Here is a 21,610-nt window from a genome sequence, read left to right as displayed (position 1 = left end):
GACCTGGCCAACCAGGCATCAAGAGCTGTCATAAAACTATAGCAATGAAGGCACTGCTGGGGGCAGTGATTTATAAATACATCAATGGAAAAATAGCCCCGAAACAGACCCATGAATATAAGGCAACTAGATATAGGACTGAAGTAGCAGCACTGATTAACGAGAAGATTCAATAAATACTGCTAGTCTGCATGCGTAGGCAGACACGCAGAGAAATGATATCCCTTCCTCACACCATAAACAAAAATAAATTTCAAATAGATTGAAGAGCTGATAAAAAATTTCAAATAGAGCATATAACTGTCTAAATCCTTTAGAAGAAAAATACAGATACATCTAAATCCAAACATATGAAGAATTACATTAAATATAAATGGCCTAAACACTGGAATTAATAGAGACTGTCAGGATAGACTAAGAAAAAAAGATTGAACCATATGTTATCTAAAATAAATCCACTTTAAATATGATGAACAGGCTAAAAGCAGGAAAAGAAGCAAAGATAAAAAGGAAGGTCATATAATGACAAAAGCATTAATTCACCAAGAATATGTAATAATTCTTAACATAAATCCACCAAGCTACAGAAGCTCCAAAAATACATTAAGAAAAAACTGAGAGAGCTGAAAGGAGAAACTCACAAAATCAGAGCTGAAGACTTCACTCCTCTCTTAGCAATTTGACATAGCAAGCAGACACAAAATCAGCAAGGATACGGAAGAAGCAACCCATCAGCCCTCTGCATCTGACACTGAGAGAACACTCCGTCCAACAGCAACAGAACACACACTTCTCAAGCATTCGGCAACACTGATCAGGAGACAGACCACACAGACCACAGGCCATAAAAAAATTCCTAATGAGAACTATGTTCACAAAAGCACAATTCAAAGGTATTTATAGCAGCTCTATTCATAATCACAAAGAGCTAGGAACAATTCAGTCAGCTGGTGAGAGAATTCACAAACTACGGTACACCTATCCAGTGGAAAAGTCCTCAGCAATTAAAAAAAAAAAAAATCCAACTATGGATACATTCAACCATATGGGATAGATCTCAAGACCAATGTGGTCAGTGAAAAACCTCACTTTCAAAAGGTTACATACAACATGATTACATTTACATAACATTCTGGGAAAGTCAAGACCCCAATGGAGAACAGATCAATGGTCACCTGTTGAGGGGTGGGGTAGGGTAAGTAAAGGGTAGCACGATGAAGATACTTTGGTGGGGGGGTGTGATAGAACTGTTTTTTATCCTGATTATGGTGAATACGTGAATGTACAAGTGGCTTAGAATGCATAAAACTGTACACCAGAAAGTCAACTTTATTGTATGCCAATTTAAATTTTTCTAATTGATGCAATTTAAAAATTAGCATCATAAGTCTGATGAGCTTCATGCATAAAATTTGTTGTGAATATCAGTTTTGTAGCTTGATGGTTGTAACATCTTAAGCGAGTCATTGAATTTCTCTGAGCCTCAGTTTCCCCGGGGGAGACAAGAATGTCTTTATCATCAAATTATTAGGAGGTGTGAATGGAAAAATAGGTGAAGGTGCCTTGTTAAGTTCCAAGGAGGATGAAGGACTGGAGTGGGATGTCACAGACACGAGAGGTGGTGCTTGCTATCAGCTCAGTGGTGTCAGCAAAGGGAAGGCACACAGCCCTGCCAACAACACAATCCCAGCTAATTATTCCATGTTGACTCAGCTAAAAGCGAGCACAAGAATTTCCCACACCAAGGTCTGAGTCTATCTAAAACCTGTCGTGCTTCAACCAGAAAGTAAGTGGGGCTCTTTCTCTCCTCAACCCCCAGAATCCAGTCAGTGTCTGTGGGGCCGCCCAGGCTCCCAGCATCAATGTTCGGTCATCCCAGGGAGTGCAGTCAAGTGAGCAAACACAAAACCAAAACATGCAGTCATGGCCACACACACCGCTGGCCAGATTCATGTGGTCCTTCCTCAAAATCCTGTAAGACTTCTTATTTTCCCAGTCTGTCTTCTTTCCAGAAAAAAAAAATCCGTACCCAGTTTGAGGATGGCAGGAAGTATCTCTGTTTCTAACTTTCCAGTCAGTAACTTCTTAAATACTATTTTTAAAAACTTCCCTATAAGAGAAGCGACCTGGGATGGCTGTAATTACAAAGACACCAAACAACAAACGTCAGCAGGATGGTGCGGAAATCGGAGCCTCCAGTGCAAGCGCAAAATGACGGAGCCCCTTGGCCCTCCAGCCCGGCAGTGCCTTAATGAGGAAATACAGTTACCGTGTGGTCCAATGACTCCACCCTAGGCATTCCCAGGAGAGATAAAAACGGTGTCCACACACCAACTGGTACATAAAATATCAAAACAGTATTATTCATATCGGCTCCCAAAAGGTTTTAACCCAATGTCCATCAGCTAATGAACGGGTGGACAAAATGGAGTGTATCCCCATAATGGAAAACTATTTAGCTGTAAAAACGAATGGCAGGACGGTACTTCACTATGGGTGACCCTTGAAAACATCACGCTAAGAGGAAGAAGACAGTCACAGACCGTATGATTCCACTTACATGAAACACTGAGAACAGATAAGCAGAGACAGAGGAGAGATTTGCAGTTGCCTGGGATGGAGGATGGGAGCCACTGGTAACGGGGATGGGGCTTCTTCTGGGAGGATGGAAAGTTCTAGATTTAGGCTGCAGTGATGACTGAACAACTCTACTCTCCAAAAAACACTAACGTACAGTGTGAGTGCAGGTTCTGTATGCGACGTAAATGACATTTCAGTAAAGATGCTCAAATACAAAGCACCCACGTGAGAGGCTGAGGGGCCAGGAAACCCACACCCAGGAGCCACTGCCATTCAGAGAAATGTGCTCAGGGCTCGGTCACAGCACTGGCTCCTCTCCAATAGACCGGCACTGCACCAAGGGGCTGAGAAAACCCCTCCACTCAGTGTCCGTTCCATCACCTAGCCTGTACGCAGAAGACACCGTGGCTAAGAGCCAGGAGCCGGGGAGAGTGTGACTGAGCCTCAGGTGACTGTCACCAGGTTTGTGAGCTGGGCATGTCAAGACACCTGCGCCTCACGAAGACAATGCATAATGATGAGCACGTCCAATGTGGCTTTTCATTTTCTGGGAATGACGACAAGCCGAATGTGAACAGGACTGCTTATAGAGAAGTACTCGCAAATAACTACCTGAAGTCACCTCGTGCGTCATCGTGGAGATTCACTTTACAATGACTGAACAAACCAGGAAAACTTCAAAAATGCAAAATGCAAGAATTCTAAACATAAGGTTGCAAAGAAAGTTTGGCCAACTCTTGCTTTTATGGAATCTACCTTGACGCATGTGTTCAATCCCTAAATCAAACATGACAGGCACTTTTTTAAAAAGATTTTTTTTTTTTATTCATTTGAGAGAGAGCTCACGAGCAGGGGGAGAGAGAGAGAAGCAGACTCCCAGCCGAGCAAGGAGCCTGACACCGAGCTCCATCCCAGGACCCCAAGATCACAACCTGAGCTGAAGGCAGACACGTAAGCGACGGAGCCACCCATGCCCCATGACATAGGCACTTTTAATTGAAGTTTATACATGAGACCTTTAAAATATATTCATGTATATTTTTTGTTAAATAGGAAAACTTTAATTGTCTTTAGCAGGTATACTGATACAAAACAAACATCAGCTTGTACCATTTAATGATAGAATTCTCTCTGATAAAAAATGGATCACTTAAAACTATCGATTTTACTAATAGTTTAATACTATGTATCAGTAAGATATGAAAGTCCCCTGAAGACACACCTGTAAGCAGAAACACAACACTGGGAGGTAGTCCCTTGGAGGTGGTGCACCCGGGCCCAGAGAGCGCAAACACTATGGAGCTGGCACCAGTCTAGATGGACGGAACGTCCAGCTGCTCCGGCCCGTGATGGGCTCGGCCCCACCTGCTGGCCTCTACAGGTGCACAGCATGTTAGAAGTTGGAAAGACAACAAAAGCTGCGCTCCTCATTTCAGAGGACGCAAGCCTCGGTGTGGGGGTTGGCTAGACGACGTGCTGACTGCTGACGGCCATGCACCTGGAGGCTGGGGGCTGTGTGTGGCCGGCAATCCCAGCCAGACAGGTTCTCCAAGAAGCAAGGCAGCCTTCCTCCTGTGCCCCGGGCACGCCTCACAGTCCGAGCTTGGGGGGACTGCCGAGGAGGTGTCACCGAGGCAGTGGTGGGCCACCCTGTCTCATGGCCCACCGGCATAGGTTCACTGGCTGGACCGCCCCCTGCACCTCCCACGGGGCAAGAAGGCGAGTCCCCCTCCCTGGGCTTGGCCATCCTCCTGGAGGATGTGAGATGGGAAGCAACGACCAAGAGCAGCATCTGAAGGATAGGAGCTCCCCAGAGGGAGCACCAGAGGGAGCAGGGCCGTCCCTGCTGAAGACAAAGCAGACTCCCCAGGAGCAGACACCGGCGCCAAGCCCTGGACACACTCTCTCCGGGAGCCCTTTATCTGGGGACCAGTCCTCTCACGCCTACTATATCTCGTTGACATCAAATACCTTGCTATTGCCTGAATGTTGGAAAAAACTTGGAACGTTCACTAAATATTACAAAAGGTCTTAATTTGGCACTTAAAGTCCTTCTTTTCAGTATTTATTTTCTACATTTCCCAACCACAGACAAACTTTATGTACTCCTGGGAAAGGGGATGTGGGCTGCACAGGATCGCCCTGCACATTTTTTGCAACTTCCTGTGAATCTGTAACTATTTCAAAGTAAACTGAAAAAACCCAAAAACCTGACATGAGTCTGAATCAGACCAACAGAACTGCAAACACCGTTTCACCTTCTGTCGTCTCAGGAGGAGGAGGGAGAGCCTTCTGCTCCCCCAGTGTAACTCGTCACAAGGACGCGTGTGTGAAAGACGCAGCCGCTCTCTGCAGCATGCTGGGTGGGTGGGGCCAAGCCAGGCTAAGACACACCCCCATCCGCAGTGGCCCTGGCCTACCCCACCTCTCCGTGCGCCCCCCCACCCATCACTGCCTATCACAGGGGAGGTCAGGCACTGTCCTGCCAGCACCGCCCCCAGAGAACTAGTGTCACGTCTCCTGTAACCACCGAAGCCAAGTCAACTGTTTTCCTCCGGTTTCTACCACGCGCTGCTCCCTTCCGCAGTGACATTTACTGAACAGTCCACCGAATACAGACGGCTCAGTGTGCTAGAGAGATGCTGCGAAACAGCGGCACGTCCACAAGGGCTCGCCCTCAGGGAGCTGGCCGTAAGGTGGGGGACAGGCAGACGGACCTGCCGCTCAGACACGCTGAGAGGAGGGACACCCCGAGGAAGCCCGTGGGGCCGCCGCAGCAAGGCTGTGTGTGTTCACAGGCCCGACTCATCCCTTCACCCCTAGAGCCTGGCACAGGGCTGGAACCCGCAGGAGCACACAAGCAAGAACAATGCCAACCACGCTTTGCAGCGCTGCCTTCGGACAGGCACTACGTTAGCACTTGATGGACACGTTTAAAACCTCACCACAGCGCTGCGAGATCGGTGTCCTCTCGGTTCCAAGCCGCAGCAACAGAAACGATTTGCTCAAGACCACAGTGCAAATAAGTAACGGCATCAAAATCTGAAATCAGACACAGGTGCGCTTCCTTCTGAATCCCGGGGCTTGTTAAAATTCTAAAGTCTTGTTAAACGTAAAACCAACTTAATAAATAAATGTAGCAACGTGAGAAAGACCTACCATGCTACAACCCAACGTTAAGATTGCCTTTACCATGGGTCTGTGAGCACATGTTCCCCACAGAGTTGAGCTGTCTTACCCCACGGGGGGAAACGGAATTTTCCTAAATGGCCACGGATAAGTGTTGTGTTATGTCAAATGGCATGACTTCTATTAATAATGTAATAGTGATTACACCCCACGCCCCGCTCAGAGGACGGTATTTTTCACACAGCTCCGAGGAGCAATGTAGGAGATCGGATCATTTATTTAACAGGCTAGAAAGAAATGGCTCCTTGGGCAAGAGGAAGGCTGGGCACAGAGACAGGAGCGGCGCTGCCCGATTGATTTCAGTCCGGTCCCGGCAACAAACCAGCCAACTCTGTGAATCTCGACGTAACTGATCTCCTAATGGAAGTCAGCTGAGACCTACGTAAACCCTTGGAGGGGTGCGGGGAAGAGCCACGAAACCCCACCTGCCACCAGGTGCTTTGCTGTCAAGAAGGCATCTTCGTCCTCTAGGACATAATGCACTTGTACCCTCAGCCCGGTGAAGTGAGCAGGGCCGCGCTGAGCGCTCGTCGGGGCAGGAGGCGGACCTGGGAGAGCCGGCCACCTCCAAAGGCACGGTGGGGTAAGGGGCCGAATGAAGAGCCCAGCGCTCCCAGTTCAGAGACCGGCTGGCAGAGACCCCACTGCACCCCACATTTCCTCCCTGTGGACACTCGGCTCAGGCTACGGCCACGGTCCCTGACACCAATGCCCACCACAAAGGGTTCTCTGGGATTTATGGGGTACTGAGCCCCAGACCCAGGACGCTCCCTAGGATACAGCAGACCCTGAGTAAATAGGATATCTCTCCCTCTCTCTCCCAAAATACTAACATTTGAAAACCACCAGTGAGAAAACCTGCACAAGTCATCAACGTTCATGACAGGAGCAGACACTGAAACCATCCCAGGGAGCACAACGACTTCCCGTCCCTGTGTATTTCAGCTGTAGAGTAGCGTAGGCTCGGTCTGTGCCAGTGACAGTTCTCTTCTGATGTCTACTCGGCTTCCCTTTGTGCCAAGAGCAGCTGGAGTCTCCGCCCAGGCTCCGGGTACCGGGGGTCATGCAGCTGTGTGTGCTGCAGAGGCCCCGAAGCCATGTCACACGTTGGGAGGACCCGGGTGACCCGCATGCCCTCTCTGGACCTCATTTATAATGCAAGTGTGTTGGAATAAACCATCTCTGGGGACGCTTGACTCAAAAACGACAGGACGCTAACAGTAAAATCTTCATCTGGGAGCAAGATGAAAAATAAGGAGTTCACGACACACCGTGTCGCATCAAATACTATGAAGGGCAAAAACTGAAAAACCGAGTGCCCACGTTAAATGCATGATAATTCTGCTACTAGATTCCAGGCCGTGCAATTATATGGGTCTCTAAGGAAAAGAGAGCTTAGATCATTTTTTTAAGTCATGACACCTGAGTAAGTGTAGTCTTGCTATTTTGCATCTTCAGATCTGCAGTTACGACGCGGTTACTCCCTGATAAGCCCGTCCCAGACTGAAAATACCGTGAGCCAAAACGCATTCGGTACACCAACCTACCGAGCATCACAGCTGAGCCTGGCCCACCTTATATGTGTTCAGAACACTGACATTAGTCCACAGTTGGGCAGAAACATCTCACAGTGCCCATTTGATAACGTCTCACGCAATTTACTGAATACTGCGCTGGAAGTCACAAACAGAAGGGCCGTGTGTGTGCAGAACAGCTCTCAGTCTGCCAGGTGCTGACCCTCGTATCACTGGCTGTCTGGGAGCCCCGGCTCCCCACCACTGCCCAGCATAACAAGCAAGTACCTGCATATCACTGGGCCGGGAACACCAAATTCCAACTTCCAAGAATGGTTTCTACTGAGTTCGGACCACTTTCACACCATTTCAGGGTTGAAAAATCGTAAGTCAAACCATTAAGTCAAGGACTCCCTATGCTCGTTCAGTCGTTCCTTAAGTTTCCTGTGGCCCTACCACAGCCACAGGCGCCAAGCTTTGAGGCACCAGGACTGGTAATCAGACTGTGGGCTGCACAGACCTCAAAATCTGGCCAAGGAAACAGAAACAACAGTTAGCAACCCTCCTCCATTCTTCCCAGGGAATGGCTGATAAAACCCTACTCATTATTCAACCATTAGGACACTTTCATCTCCTAGGCTGTCTTCCCAGCCTTCTCCAGATAAAAACAAAAACGAAACAAAACAGGTGTTCTCTCCAGTTACATACACATGTACACATCTGCTACAATCCTGCAACCTTCACCTCCGTCAAGATACGTAAGGTTTCATCAGCTCCAAAGACGTTCTTCCTTCTAGGGCGACCACCTGCTTGGGTTTGCCCAGCACTGAGGGCTCTCCCAGGGCAAGGGCATTTCTGAGCTAAAACCTGGGAAGTCCCAGGCACAGCGGGACAGTCAGTGACCCGATCTCTGCGAGTCTGTTCCTGCCCTGTTCCCCCTCAGCCTGCAACCCGCCGCGGTCCAGACTTCTTCTCTCCTGCTCTACTAGAAACTGGCATAAATGAGGTCACGCAGCGATTTTGAGCTTATTCCATGTTGCTGCGCGTCCCAGCAGCTCACTTTGTTAGAGGAATGTCCGCCTGCACGGAGGCACCGCGGCGTTTACACGTCCCCGGCTGACCGTCAACTGGAGCGGCTTCCAGTTTGGGGTTACTACAAAGAAAGCGGTTACGGAAATTCTTACAGGAGTCTTTCCATGAAGACAAATGTTTATGTTTCTTGAGCAAGGCCCCTGCGAGGTCACTGGGTAGGCAGACATCACACTTGGCAAGAAACAGCCAGACAACACGTGTGCCATGCTACACTCCTGTGATTTACGAAGGCTCCTGCCGCTCCACGTTCTTAATGGCACCGGACGTGGTCAGTCTTAAAGTTTGGCAGCACTACAGGGTAAACAGTGGCATCTAATTGTGGTTTTACCGTGCACTTCCCCGACGATGAATGATGTGGAGTACTTTCAGGTGAGCGTGGGCCGTCTGTACACCTTCCTTTGTGAGTCTCTGTTCAAATCTTTGGCCCATTGTCCCTTAGGGTTTATTTTTAAGACTTCATTATGTATGTCAGATAGAAGACTTCTGTTGCACACGTGTGTAACACACATTTTCTCCCAGCATGGAGCCTGCCCTTTGATGAGGTGAAGTTTTAAATTTCGATAAAATGCATTTTATCAGCTTTCTGTTTTATGGTTAGTAGGTTCTGATCCCATCTGAGAAATCTGCACCAAAGTTACCAAGATACTTTGTTACTTTTTCTTTGAAAAGGTTTATAAAGTTTTTTTCATTTAGATCTAGAATCTATCTCAAATGAGTTTTTGTGTGTGACATGCTCCCCATGTGTGTACCCAGTTCTTCCAGCACCATTTCTTGAAAGACATTTTCATTCCACAGGAAGTTCTACTCATACCTTCTAAAAGTCAGCTGATCAGGGGTACGTGGCAGTCACAGTTGGTTAAGTGCCTGAATCTTGCTTTTGGGCTCAGGTCCTGATCTCAGGGTCATGAGATCAAGGTCCATGATGGGCCCCATGCTCAGCATGGAGTCTGCTTAGGACTCTCCCTCTGCCCCTCCCCTCTGTGCTCTCTCTCAAATAAGTCTTTAAATAGAAGCATTTGATCGTATATGAGAAAGTCTATTTCTAGACTGCCTAGTATGATCTATCAATCCCTTTGGCTATCTAATAGCACTCTCTTAATTACTCTAACTTTATATTAAGTCGTAAAATCATACCCTACACCTTCCAACTTTTTTTTTTTTTTTGTCAAGACACGTGTCTAGTCCATTGGCAGTAGCCTGTTCCATTTTGAAATAATTTCTAAAACAACTTGTCAATTGCACTAAAAACAAAAAAATCCTGCTGGGGGGCACCTGGGTGGCTCAGTGGGTTAAGCTTCTGTCTTCGGCTCAGGTCATGGTCTCAGGGTCCTGGGATAGAGCCCTGCATCGGGCTCTCTGCTCAGCGGGGAGCCTGCTTCCCCCTCCTCTCTCTCTGCCTGCTTGTGATCTCTCTCTCTGTGTCAAATAAATAAATAAAATCTTAAAAAAAAAAAAAGTCTGCTGGGATTTTGATTGGAATTGCACTGAATTTATAATCAATTTGGGAAAACTGGTATCTTAGCAAAAATTGATTCTTCCAATCAACAAGCATGGTAAACCTCTCTAATTTTTTAAGTGCTAATTTCCCTGACCTGTGCTTTGTCATTTTCAGGGTAGAGATCATAATGATGTACAAAGGTTTAGCCTTACATGTTATATGCTACTGCAATATAAATATTTTCAAAATTTCATGTTCAAATTAATAATATATAAATCTATAATTGATTTCTGAATATAACATGGCTTCATCCTACAATCTGACTAACCTGACTTATTAGTTCTGGTAATCTCTTTGGCATGGTAGATCTCCTGGTAGCTCTTTATGTAAATGATCACATGTATCACGCAGACAAATAATAACTATTCATCATTTCCAATGTTTACAGCATTCATTCTTTTCTCATCTCGTTGCTCTGATTAGCTAGAACTGGCAGAAAAGTAATGACTATGCTGGCAAGAGCAAACACACTCACCTTGACTGATGCTGAGCCTAGAGGAAAAGTGGCAACCTTCATAATTAAGCACAATATCAACTATGTAATTTATGGGTTTGTAGACACCCTAGCCTAGGTTGCAGAAGTCCTCCAAGCCTTGTTTAGAGACAGTTTCTCTCAGAAGTGTTGAATTTTGTCAGAGGGTTCTTTTCCCATCAGCTGACATCTTATTTCTGGCCCTTATTCTGCTGGTAGAGTAACATCATGCACTGATTTTTCCATGGTCAAAGGACCTTGTGTTGCTGGATGAAACCTGAATTGTCCACACTGCCTTCTCTCTTCTACTGCTGGAGCTGGTTTACTAGCCTCTGGTTCTGGGTTTCTCAGTTACGCACACCGGTCATAGCACTGACTTTCTCACAATGTCTCTCCCTGGATTTGGTTGGCATCGGGGTGAAGAGAGCATCATAAAATGAGAACTGGAAGTATTCCCTCCCTTCCTACTTCTGGAAGGATTTTTGTAGAAGTGGTATTACTTATTTCTTAAAAGCTTGATGTATTTCATAGTGAAATCACCTGAGCCTCAAGTTAACTTCAATTAAGACTTTAAACTCTAAATGATATGTGACTACCTCAGGGACTCTATTTCATCTCATGTCAACTTTAGTAATTTTTGTCATTCAACACATTTTCCATTGGTAAATTTTATTGGAATATGATTTATCATAAAATACTTTTTATTATTCTTTAAATGTGTACAGGATCTATAGGATTCATCCACAGTATTAGCAATAGTGCTTTCTTTTTTAATTCTGATTGTCCTATGGTTTATTAATTTTATTAATCTTCCCAAAGAATCACTTTTTGGTTGCATTGACTTTACTTTTTTTTTTTCATTTTCTATTTCAATGATAACTACTCTGTATTATGTTTTGAACCATTCAACTGTTCTAACATAAGCATTCAGCATCCTATAAATACCGGTTAGCTGGAATCATTTACCAGAACTGTGCATGCTTCCTATATTTGTGCTAGTTTCCTGTCTGCTTGTTCTATCAAATACGGAGATACAGGGGTCAAAATATTCAGCTGTAATTGTGGCATTTTCCATTTCTCCCTGAGATGTCAGGGTTTTTTTTCATTTTTTTAAGATTTTATTTATTTATTTGACAGACGGAGATCACAAGTAGGCAGAGAGGCAGGCGGAGGGCGGGGGGAAGCAGGCTCCCCGCCAAGCAGAGACCCCGATGTGGGGCTTGATCCCAGGACCCTGGGACCATGTCCTGAGCCGAAGGCAGAGGCCCCAACCCACTGAGCCACCCAGGTGCCCGAGATGTCAGTTTTATTTTGAAGTTATAAGTACATTTGCATTTAGGCTTACGTACTCGTGATGACTTGATCCTTCTATCAATATACATTACCCTATCCCTTTTTCTCTTCAAAATCTACTTGTTTGATATTCATATGCCCACGCCAACTTTCTCATGATTACTGTTTGCGTGGCATATCTTCTGCCCCACCTTTGTGCTTTTCAACTGTACGTAATTGTGAGTTTCTGGTAGGAAACATGTAATTGACTCTAGTCCTTTTTTTAATATAATCTGACAACTTTCACTTTTAAATACAGTCTTCAGTCCATTTACATTTAATATAATTCTTGGTACATTGGATTTAAGTCAACCACATTGCGATCTGTTTCCTATTTGTACGTTCCTAGTTCTTTACTCCTTTCTTGCCACCTCTTCCCTGGTTTTCTGATTAAGCATTTTTTAGTGACCCATCTTCCGTCTTCTGGCTGACCATTCACACTTTATGTGGTTGCTGAAGGGTGTGCACTACGTGCCTTTAACTTATGATACAGTTGAAGCTAGAATGTGGTAATGCATAGCATGTAAGAACTACCATTTCTCCCCTACTCCATTTCCCCTCCATTTCTCTATGCTATTTCCTATTGAGTGTTTTACTTCTATATATGATATGCACTACAAAATTAAATGCTCTTATTTTTTCTTTAAATAGTCAACAGTCTCTTAAAGAAATTAAGGAAAGGGAAGAATCTTTGATATTTATTCACTTGCTATTTCTATTTCTGGGATTCAACGTTCCTTAATATAGACCCGTGTTTCCATTTGGTATTACTCCTGCCTGATGAGCTTTTATCAGGCTGATGAAACACAGGGGCTAAGCTCTATCCATCTCTTACCCTGCTGAGTCCTTTATACAGCAAGTCAAACATTGGAGGTATTGGTAGTAAGAATAAATGAGACACTGAAGGTGCTGGTTTAAAGGTGCACAGCCTGGTAAGTACTTTATTAGAAGTACAGAGACCCAGAGAAGGACCAACCCACTCTATATAGTCATATTCAGGAAAATTTAACAAAAAATGATGACATAGATCATCAACAGCCAACAAACATTTTCCAGAAGGTTAAGTAAAAGAATGATAGTTTAAGAAGAGTTTTAGTAAAAGATGTATGCAAAGTCACATTGCAGGAAACTGTCCTGACATACCCCAGGAGAGTCTCCACTTGCTGTGTGGAGAACTGGGGGATAAACAGAACTGGGGCTCAAGAGGAAGGTCTGGGTCAAATTTTTCAGTACCCTCAATATCACAGTAGTGACCTCAAACTTGATCTCCTAAGCACTGGGCAAGTCTTTAAGCCAGACAGTGAGGTGGAAACATCTGTAATTGCAGGTTGATGTGGGAGCAAAACCAGAGTAGGGGTTTTAGAAAGATGTGCAGTGGAAGGCAGGGGGCGATCCGGAGACATTTCAGAGGCTCAGCGCACAGGATCTGGGGAGGACTAGGCTTGGCAGGGATGGAAAGGAAGGATTAGGAGAAATCCAGTCTCCATCCCAAGAGCAGGAAGACGACCACGCAAGCCAACAGGAAAGGGTCGGCTCAGCGGGTGCGGATTCGGGAGCCAAGCAGCCCTGTGCTAACCACCGGCTCTTGCAAGTGTGTGTTCGCTCCACTCCACGTGGGGCCATTGTTCTCGTCTTAAATTGTCACTTAGAGCAACAGGGGCCATGACGTGCAAGCTGGACATCCAGAGTGGGGAACAAACCCAACTCGGGGACAACCTGTGCTGCTTCCAAGAACTATTTATATGAGCAGTGGCAGCAGGCGGTGCGGGGATGAGAGGGAAACGTGGCAGGTACATCACAGGGCGGCCCTAACGCGCAGGAAGGGCCTGAGACACGGGAGCAGGAACGGAGTCTGGCAGCGGTCCTGGCCACGGCTCCCCGGGGGCCAAGCGCTTTGATGCTTTATACAACGAATTCAAAACAGAGGCGAGCCTCGGCAAGAAAGGCTATTACTCCACGGACTGAGAAAGTGACAGATGATGAAATGTGATGCTAAAAAGCCCGAGCTAAGCCATTAATTCTCGTGAAGCCGCTCTCCAATGGCTGGGAAGAAAAACAGTCTTTCCTATAAACTAAAACTATACTTCTTATTTGGGGCTGTATCACTTTAAAGGGAGTTTTCTAGCAACATTAACAGGGGCAGCGACACCCGTCTGTCTTACCCTGGGGAGGACAGGAACCACTGGAGAGGAGGGGGCTGCCGCCAGTGATGCTCTTTCCCCAGCTGGAGACCAGAGGGGCTGGTCACCGCTGCCGCCTCAACTCTGCTAGGAATAAACAGCACTATCCCACTGCGTCCTGCGCCCGTAGGAAAGGCACCCCTGGACACGAAGACAGGCGAGTTCCCCGTGCTAACCAGCACCTGCTGTCCACAGGCCGCTGGCCGTGGGGGCGAGCATCGGAGCGGCAGGAACACCATCCACTGTGTTCGGACCCCACCACTCCCAGCTCAGCCTAAGTTGAAGCTGGAGACGGGAAAGTGGCCTTTTCCCACCTTCCAGAAAAACGCCTCTAGGACCTCTGGCCACTTCGGGGTTTGAAGTATACACGCTGTCTGATTTCTCTTCCGTGAAGGAAGACTAGGCCTAGAGAAGTAACTAGGAGAGAAAACTTCGGTGTAAAAAAGACTCCCTGGGCAGAAAGAGGCCAGTGCTCCAGATGGCGGGGAGCTCCACGAACGAAGATGCCAAGATGCTGGACAGCCTGGAGGGGCACAGTTTTCCTGGGATGCCAGCAGTGACACAGAAAAAGACATAGGACTCCCCCAGGAGTGCCTGGAACATGGGGCTAGCTGCCGAACCCCCTACCAACAGGAGACTGAACCGGAACGAAGCTAGGACCAGGCTCAGGGCAATGCGTGGGGACGTGCCCCGCACGACGATGACCACAGGTAGCACGTTGCAACGTTACCGTCACCGTGAGGCCATCTGAGAAGGTGGAGAGCCCATCCGCTCACACGCACTTCTGTATGATGCCTGCTTTCCTCATGCAGAACCCAACTGCCAGGAAGGCTAAGCAACCGGGCGCGATGGTTTGGATTTGACTAGTGCCGACACCAAGACCAGCAGAGGCCAGGATTCCAGAGGCAGCGCTGCCAGAGGCTACGGAAAGGCGGGGATGGAGCGAGCTCCGCTTACCTGGTTGCCGGCAGAGTGCTGACGCGGGTGAAGAAAACAGACGGCTCGGCCTCCACGCGCAGCCCCAGGGAGAGGCTCCTATAATATCCTTCCACGTGGCCCGGCCCTCCAGAGTACTTGAAATTCAGGATAGCTTCCAGGGTCTAAAATGATGGAAAAAAGACGACACGTTAGCAATCGGATCAGCGTTCTCCCAGGAGGCAGGCTTCACTTCAGTAAGGCTGGAGAGAACCCGCTGGGCAACTCTGCTAGCCCGCGCCGTCCTTCCGATGGCGCCCTGTGTCTGCGCTACCATGTCCCAGGCACACAAACAGAAAGGGCTCCCCAATTCTTCTGTGGTTCATAGAGCATCTGAGGGAGAAAAACACCCTCCCATCAGTGTCCCTTAAACATACAGATGAGGGGGGTGGGGGAGGGGCGCTTGTCTCTGAGCGGTAGAGGACGGCTCCCAGGCCAACAGTCCGTCAAGCCGACAAGCTACAAACCTGTGAAACTTTCCTTGAACCCAGCAAGAGATGAGGTCATGGGGCAACCACAGAGCCAAAACACCAAGGAGGTACAAGGCCCTTCTAGAAGGGAAGGGCAGGGACACCTGGTGAGCAAGCGTAGAGCCAGCCACCACGCGGGCGGGCAGGAAGGAATTGGCTCAAGGGTAATGAACTGCTCGAGGCTGAGTGAAGGCTCCACTAATGGCTCAGGCCTCCTGGGAGCCCAGACAAGAACAAGTTCCCACCCCCAAAGGCTCTTCACCGTGGACCTCCCTGGGCATAGACACGAAGGGCTGGCCAGGGTGCGGGAGAACAGGGGAGCCCCGCAGTAGCACAGGCACAGAGCAAGCGGGCGAGCGGCCACTAGAGGAAGATTAAGAAACCAAAACCCCAGCCCCAACCCCACACTCCCCTCTCATCCCCAAGCAGACCCTTCTTTCTCCTCTGAAGCAAAACCCTAAGCTTCTGGAGGAGGGGCCGCCAGTGCCAAGGGCACAAAGGCAGGGATAAATACCCGTTCTAGTGGGGCGAAGGGCAGAAGCTCGTCGAGAGCCAGAACCCTACCCCAGCGCTGTTGGCGGTCTCCCACCACTGAGCCGGGCTGGAAAACCCATTCATCCACAGTGCCAGCCAGATATTAGGTGGACTGGGCTGCTATGCGCGGGAGGGGCAGGGATGCCAACGGAGCCCAGCACGGAAGACCCAGACGCCCAGTGTGGGATGAGGACAGCAGGGAGGGCACCGGCGAGGAAGGAGCAAAGGTGTGGAAAGAGCCCACGGGTGGTGCTGGCATGCAGGGAGGGCAGAGGATAGAGGAGGACCGTTCTGGGAAAATGCCTGGCACTCCGCAGTCCCTGCTTTGCTCCCCCACTCCCCCATACAAGACGACACCGAGGAATTCTGGAGCCTGTGGTGCACCCATGTAGCTAGAGCAACAAGAAATCTCGAACCCAGCTCAACTGCATGCCAGAGTGACGCTGCCTTCCACAGCAAGCCCCCAACACAGGCATCAGGAAAGTCTGTCCGGGAGCCGAATGTGGCCCATAGACGGTCTTAGGGGGCTGAAAACACTTTCTAGAGCTTGCAAAGGTTGCAAAGCAACAGCAATGACAAACAGATGACATGGACCATTTGTGGCCGGCAAAACTGAGTATTCCCCATCTGGTTCTTTCTGTAAAAAGCTTCCTGATAAACTGTAAGAAGAAAACAAGTAGACCTTCATGACCGCGGATTAGGGAGCACCAGCAGCAAGAGACGAGAGGCCAGAGTCATGGCAATCCAAGGCAGGCAGACCTCCCGGAAGACAAGGGGAACGCCCAGTGCCGCGGCCGAGCCGTGGGAAAGGGCATGAGAAAGTAGCGTGTCTGGCCGTCAGCTGAGCACGGACGACACTCGTGGAAGTCAGAGCACACGGAGCCGGGAGAAACAGGGGCAGCACGGACGATGGCCAGCCAAGGCTTCAAAGCCACGTGCTGCCGGTAAGGCGTTAAGTATCCCATCACCTGGTAAGAGCAAAGGGAAGCCAAGCTTCCAGAAGGACAGGAGGAGCTACCTGCCTTCCGCTGCAGGTTCAAGAGCCTATTCCCATAAACCTTCCTGGCAAGACGATGTTTGGCCTTTGCTCTGTGCTTTCATTAACCTATTTCTTCCTCCCAGTGGAGAAGCAGCCCCAGCTACAGACTTTTTTAAAATGAAGAACACACCCTTTACGGGCCTGCCATCAGCGACGGGGCACCCCAAGGAGGACAGCAACCCTCCCGAGAGACTCTAGAGACGTGCGGAGCAGCACAGAGCGGGTGCGGGGAGCGGGTGTGGGGGCTAGGCTCAGGGCAGCCCTCTGGATCCCCGAGATCCTGGCCATGCCTTCCCTCCACTCCCAGCCCACTTCCCCACTGTGACACGGGGACAATAAGGAACACCCAGCTCAGCGCAGATCTGATGAGAAAATGTAGCAGCAGAGCAAGGAGACACTCATCTCAAAGACATCCTTTCTCCCGCTGCAGCCTTGCCGTCTCATACCCGGACACAACATGGCTTAAAATGGGAAGAAACTGGAGTGGATTTTAGGGCTATTTCTCCCCCTCTCCCCACTGTCTATCACCGTAATATATATATAATAAAAGGGGCCCTTTCGACCATTGCTAGCGTACACCCGTGTGGCATGGCGTACACCCACACGGCTGGGCAACCATCACTGCTCTCCATCTGCAGCCAGAACTTGCCCTCATTTTCCCCAACCCAAACTCCATCCCCAAGAAACGCTGACCTGCCCCCACCCTCATCCTCCCCCAGGCTTGGATACCGCCATGCTCTGTGCCTATGAATGAGAGGACTCTAGGAACCTCATGTAAAAAGTGTCCTAGCTTTTGTCCTTTTGGGACTGGTTTGTTTCCATCAGTTTCACGTCTTCAAGGGTCGCGCGTGGTGTAACGGGTGTCAGAAGGTCTGTTTTAAAGCTGGAGAACACGTCCTGCCCATACAGGCCAAATCCTGTTTACGGACCTGCTGAGGGACACCTGGGTTTCTCTGACCTTTCAGCTGCCGTGGACGACACTGCCACGAACATGGGGAGACAGCGGTCCTGAGATGCGCTCTCGGCCCTTTGCGTCCTCACTTAGGTACGTACATTTAATTGTTGTGGGGATCACTGTGCCGTTTTCCACGGTTGCTACATCTCCTGTTCCCACCGACAGTGCCTACGGGTTCTAGTTTCCCCGATCCTTGTCAACATCTGTTATTTTCTGTCTCTTAGGTTTGTTTTTTGTAAGAGCCCTCCTAAGGGTTGTGGAGTGGGATCTCTTTTTGGTTTTGAGGCGCATTTTCCTAATGACTAGTGACACCGAGCATCTTCTCACGCGCTGACAGGCCCTTTGTTATTGGCTTTGGAGAAATGTCTGCTCAAGGCTTGCGGTGTCATTTTAAAAGCATACTTCCCACCCCTCTTCTTCAAGGTGTCTTTCCCACCTAGAGGTTTACAGGTGCCCTTCAACTTCTGTACCACCAGGAAGGCCTCCACTGATTCTCTCCACCTACATAAACGTGATAGAAACCCATGTCTTCTACAAGAGGATGCCTACACTTCCTCACTTAAAAGGGCTCAAGAAAATACAGAATATTTTTTAATACCCAAAGATCATATTTTAGACTCACCCAAATCCCAAATCCTTTCTCTGTAGCAGAAAGTACTGCTCTATCAACCCAAAGGGATTGCTGGTTTCTTGTGAATGTTTCTTATGCTTTTTGAAAAATCCCTCATCAGCAGCAAATGACAAGACCCCCATATACACACATCCCAATAAGCCTTTCTTTTTAATTTTTATTTGTTTACTTATTTGAGAGAGAGTGAGAGAGAGAGAGCACGCACAAGTTAGGGGAGAGGGAGCGGGAGAAGCAGGCTCCCCCACCCTGAGTAGGGAGCCCGACACTGGGCTGGATCCTAAAACCCCAGGACCCTGACCTGAAGGCAGGTCAGGTGCCCCCAGGAATCCCCAAGAAGCTCTCCTGTAACAACTTCCTGAATACAACTGACTTCTATTTGTTTGGTCTATTTTTTCATTCATCCTTTCAGATACTTCCGGGTACTCTCTGAGCGTTAGGCTCTGTGCTTAAAACGAGGCGAGTCGGGTGTGGCCCCGGGTCTCAGAAAGCTCAGGAAACACTGAGAGAGCTAAGGGATGCCTGAACCAAGTCACTAATCCACAAAGCCCGCCCAACAAACAACATATACAAGGTAGTTTTCGCAGATTGCAGGCATGGTGGTCAGGGAAACAAACATTCTGAGTAATGGCCTTGAAATGCCCAACTCTGTGAAGTACGCAAATGTCACACTTTGTTTTTTTTAAGGTAAACTGAAGAGTCGCATCCAGGGAGTGATGTAGTAGAAATCACCTAGGAAGGCAGCAAAAATTCATGGGAATACATAATGATCAAGCATTATAAAACAAAGAAGAAATAGTCTGTGTTCCTATTTTCTTTCTAGGTCTTTTGCTCTGTAAAGAACCAAGAAAAAGACAGGATTACAGGGAAGATAATTTATAAAAATCAAGCAAATTAAAGATTTTGTGTAATTATTATTATTGCCTTTCTTCCTTCCTTAAAAAAAAAAAAACACTCCTTGGCAATATAAAATTAGAATATTTTAATAAAACCAGAAAGTGGGTTGGTGAGGTAAAAGACATAGGATGCTCCAACTTTTTTTCAATCACAAAATAATGAGAAGCAATGTGTTACTGTACCCTAAGACTTTCCCTTCTCAGATTATGCTGTGGTCCTTACCTGGAAAAAAATACTATTAGAGAAATCAGTAACAGGCAAGAAGCTAAAGAAAAAAATTTTCTGGGCATACAACTTATCATGTGAGCTAAAATAAAAGGTCTTTCAGTTGCTACCTTTTATTGAGCACCTACTAGGTACCAAATACCATGATAAGTCTTCTATACACACTGACGCCAACATACTTAAGAGTCCTACAAGGAAAGTCCTGTTTGCATAAGCAAGTCTCGGAGCTGTTAGGAGAACGGCCGGGGCCGCACGCCCAGGAAGCAGCATATTGGGGATTTAAATGCAGAGCCACGTGGCTACGCAGCCTGCTCTCTGGCCATTTTTGCAAACTGCTCTGAAGAGCATTCATTCATCCATCTATCCGCTCACCCCCTGACCCTAAGCAAACGTCTACTCTGTGTAAAGGAAGATGGCAGAAGGCACGGCACCACCTATGGGAACTCAAGTTGAGCTAAAGACACAAACCCGGGGACATCTTTAGATAAACTACCATATGGTATAGAGCAGTATCCTAGGGAATATGGAGATACCGAAGACTATTACATCTGGAAGGCCAGGAGTTGGATAAGAAGGAAGGACATTTCAGAAGAAAGGCAAAATTAGGAATTATTAAATTGAAAGTGGATTGAGAAAAACAAAGTCTAATTCTTGAAAATATCAATAAATGTGACCAACCTCTAAGTTAGTCTGGTCAAAAAAAAAAAAAAAGAAGAAGAAACTAATTACTAACTTGAAAATGAATGTCAGCTGTGATCCTACACACATTAAAAGGATAATAAAATAGTGCAAACAATTTAGTGCCAATAGAGTCAACTTAAATAAACACATTACCAAATGGAACCAGGACAAAATAGAAAACCTGAGCGCCTCATGTCCACGGCTCACAATGGACTCACAACTGAAAACAGCCCTTCTAAAGGAAGCCCAAGGCTGGGTGGTTTCCCCGCTGAATTGTACAAAACCCTGGGTTAGAGACAATACCAGTTTTATACAAGCACCTTCAGAAGATAGAGGAAATGTCCCCCTTCTTTTGATGAGGGAAGTCTTACCCAAATACTAAAATAACACAGAGTTTTCATGGAAAGAAAACCACAGATCTATATTCATCATGAATTTAGACGTAAAAATCCTAAGTTCAGTAACAGATACGATGAAAAACACATCATGATCCCGTAAGTTTATCTCAACAATGCAAGGTTGGTATAACACCAGAAAATCTGTTCATGTCATTCATCTTATTAAGAGACTATTACCAGACAGGAAAGGAAAGCCGTATGATCACCTCAATAGCATCAGAAAACACAGCTGACAAAATTGAAAACCCACTTAAGATTTTTTTTAAAATCTCCACAAACTAGGCATAGAAAGATCCTCAACCTACAAAGTGCGCCATGAAAAACTTCTGCAGTTTAAAACCACATCTCATGGTAAACTGGATTAAGGCAAGGACATAGCTGTCATTATTCTTCTCAACATTGTACTTGAGATCCTAGCAAGTTCAAAAAAGTAAGAAAAGGAAATTAAAGACATACATGTCAGGAAGGAAGTAAAAACTATCTGCTCACAGACAACACCATCATGTACCAAAACAAAACAAAAAAACAACAACAACAATAACAACAACAAAAATCTTACAAGGAATCTACTAGAACACTCAGAAATTGCTGGTGGAAACAGAAGATAGCACAGTCACTTTAGAAAACAACTAGTCAGAATTCCTTACAGACTTAAAGAACTAACATATTATTCAGCAGTAAAACTCTTGCCAAGAAAAATAAAAACACATATCCACACGAAGGCATGTATGTAAATATCCATGGAAATTTTATTCATAATAATCCCAAACTGGAAGTATCCTCAATGTCTAAGAAGAGGCAGGTGACCAGATTAATCTTAGTGCATCCGTAAAATGGAATGCTACTCCGCAAGAAGATGGAACAAAGTCGCGACACTCACACCATTCTAGAGTCTCAGAGATGTTCGTTACCCTGAGTGAGAGAGTGTCTGCTGTGCCATATGCTGGCACG

At 47.1% G+C, this 21,610-nt stretch overlaps 1 protein-coding gene across 3 annotated transcripts in view; it reads right to left on the bottom strand.

The window, feature by feature from the left end:
- Nucleotides 1-21,610, bottom strand: part of TRAPPC9 (trafficking protein particle complex 9) — a 509,775-nt gene that overhangs the window by 173,412 nt on the left and 314,753 nt on the right. For all 3 annotated transcript variants that reach the window (XM_032873479.1, XM_032873478.1, XM_032873477.1), the window contains one exon: nucleotides 14,815-14,957. In XM_032873479.1, the coding sequence (XP_032729370.1) occupies nucleotides 14,815-14,957 (143 nt within the window). The remainder of the gene's footprint in view (nucleotides 1-14,814; nucleotides 14,958-21,610) is intronic.

The sequence above is a fragment of the Lontra canadensis genome, unplaced genomic scaffold (assembly GCF_010015895.1).
Source record: "Lontra canadensis isolate GAN:19392208 unplaced genomic scaffold, GSC_riverotter_1.0 scaffold49, whole genome shotgun sequence".
Classification (NCBI taxonomy): domain Eukaryota; kingdom Metazoa; phylum Chordata; class Mammalia; order Carnivora; family Mustelidae; genus Lontra; species Lontra canadensis.
Note: the sequence above shows the minus strand (reverse complement) of the source record. Positions and strands in the feature narration are given on the sequence as shown.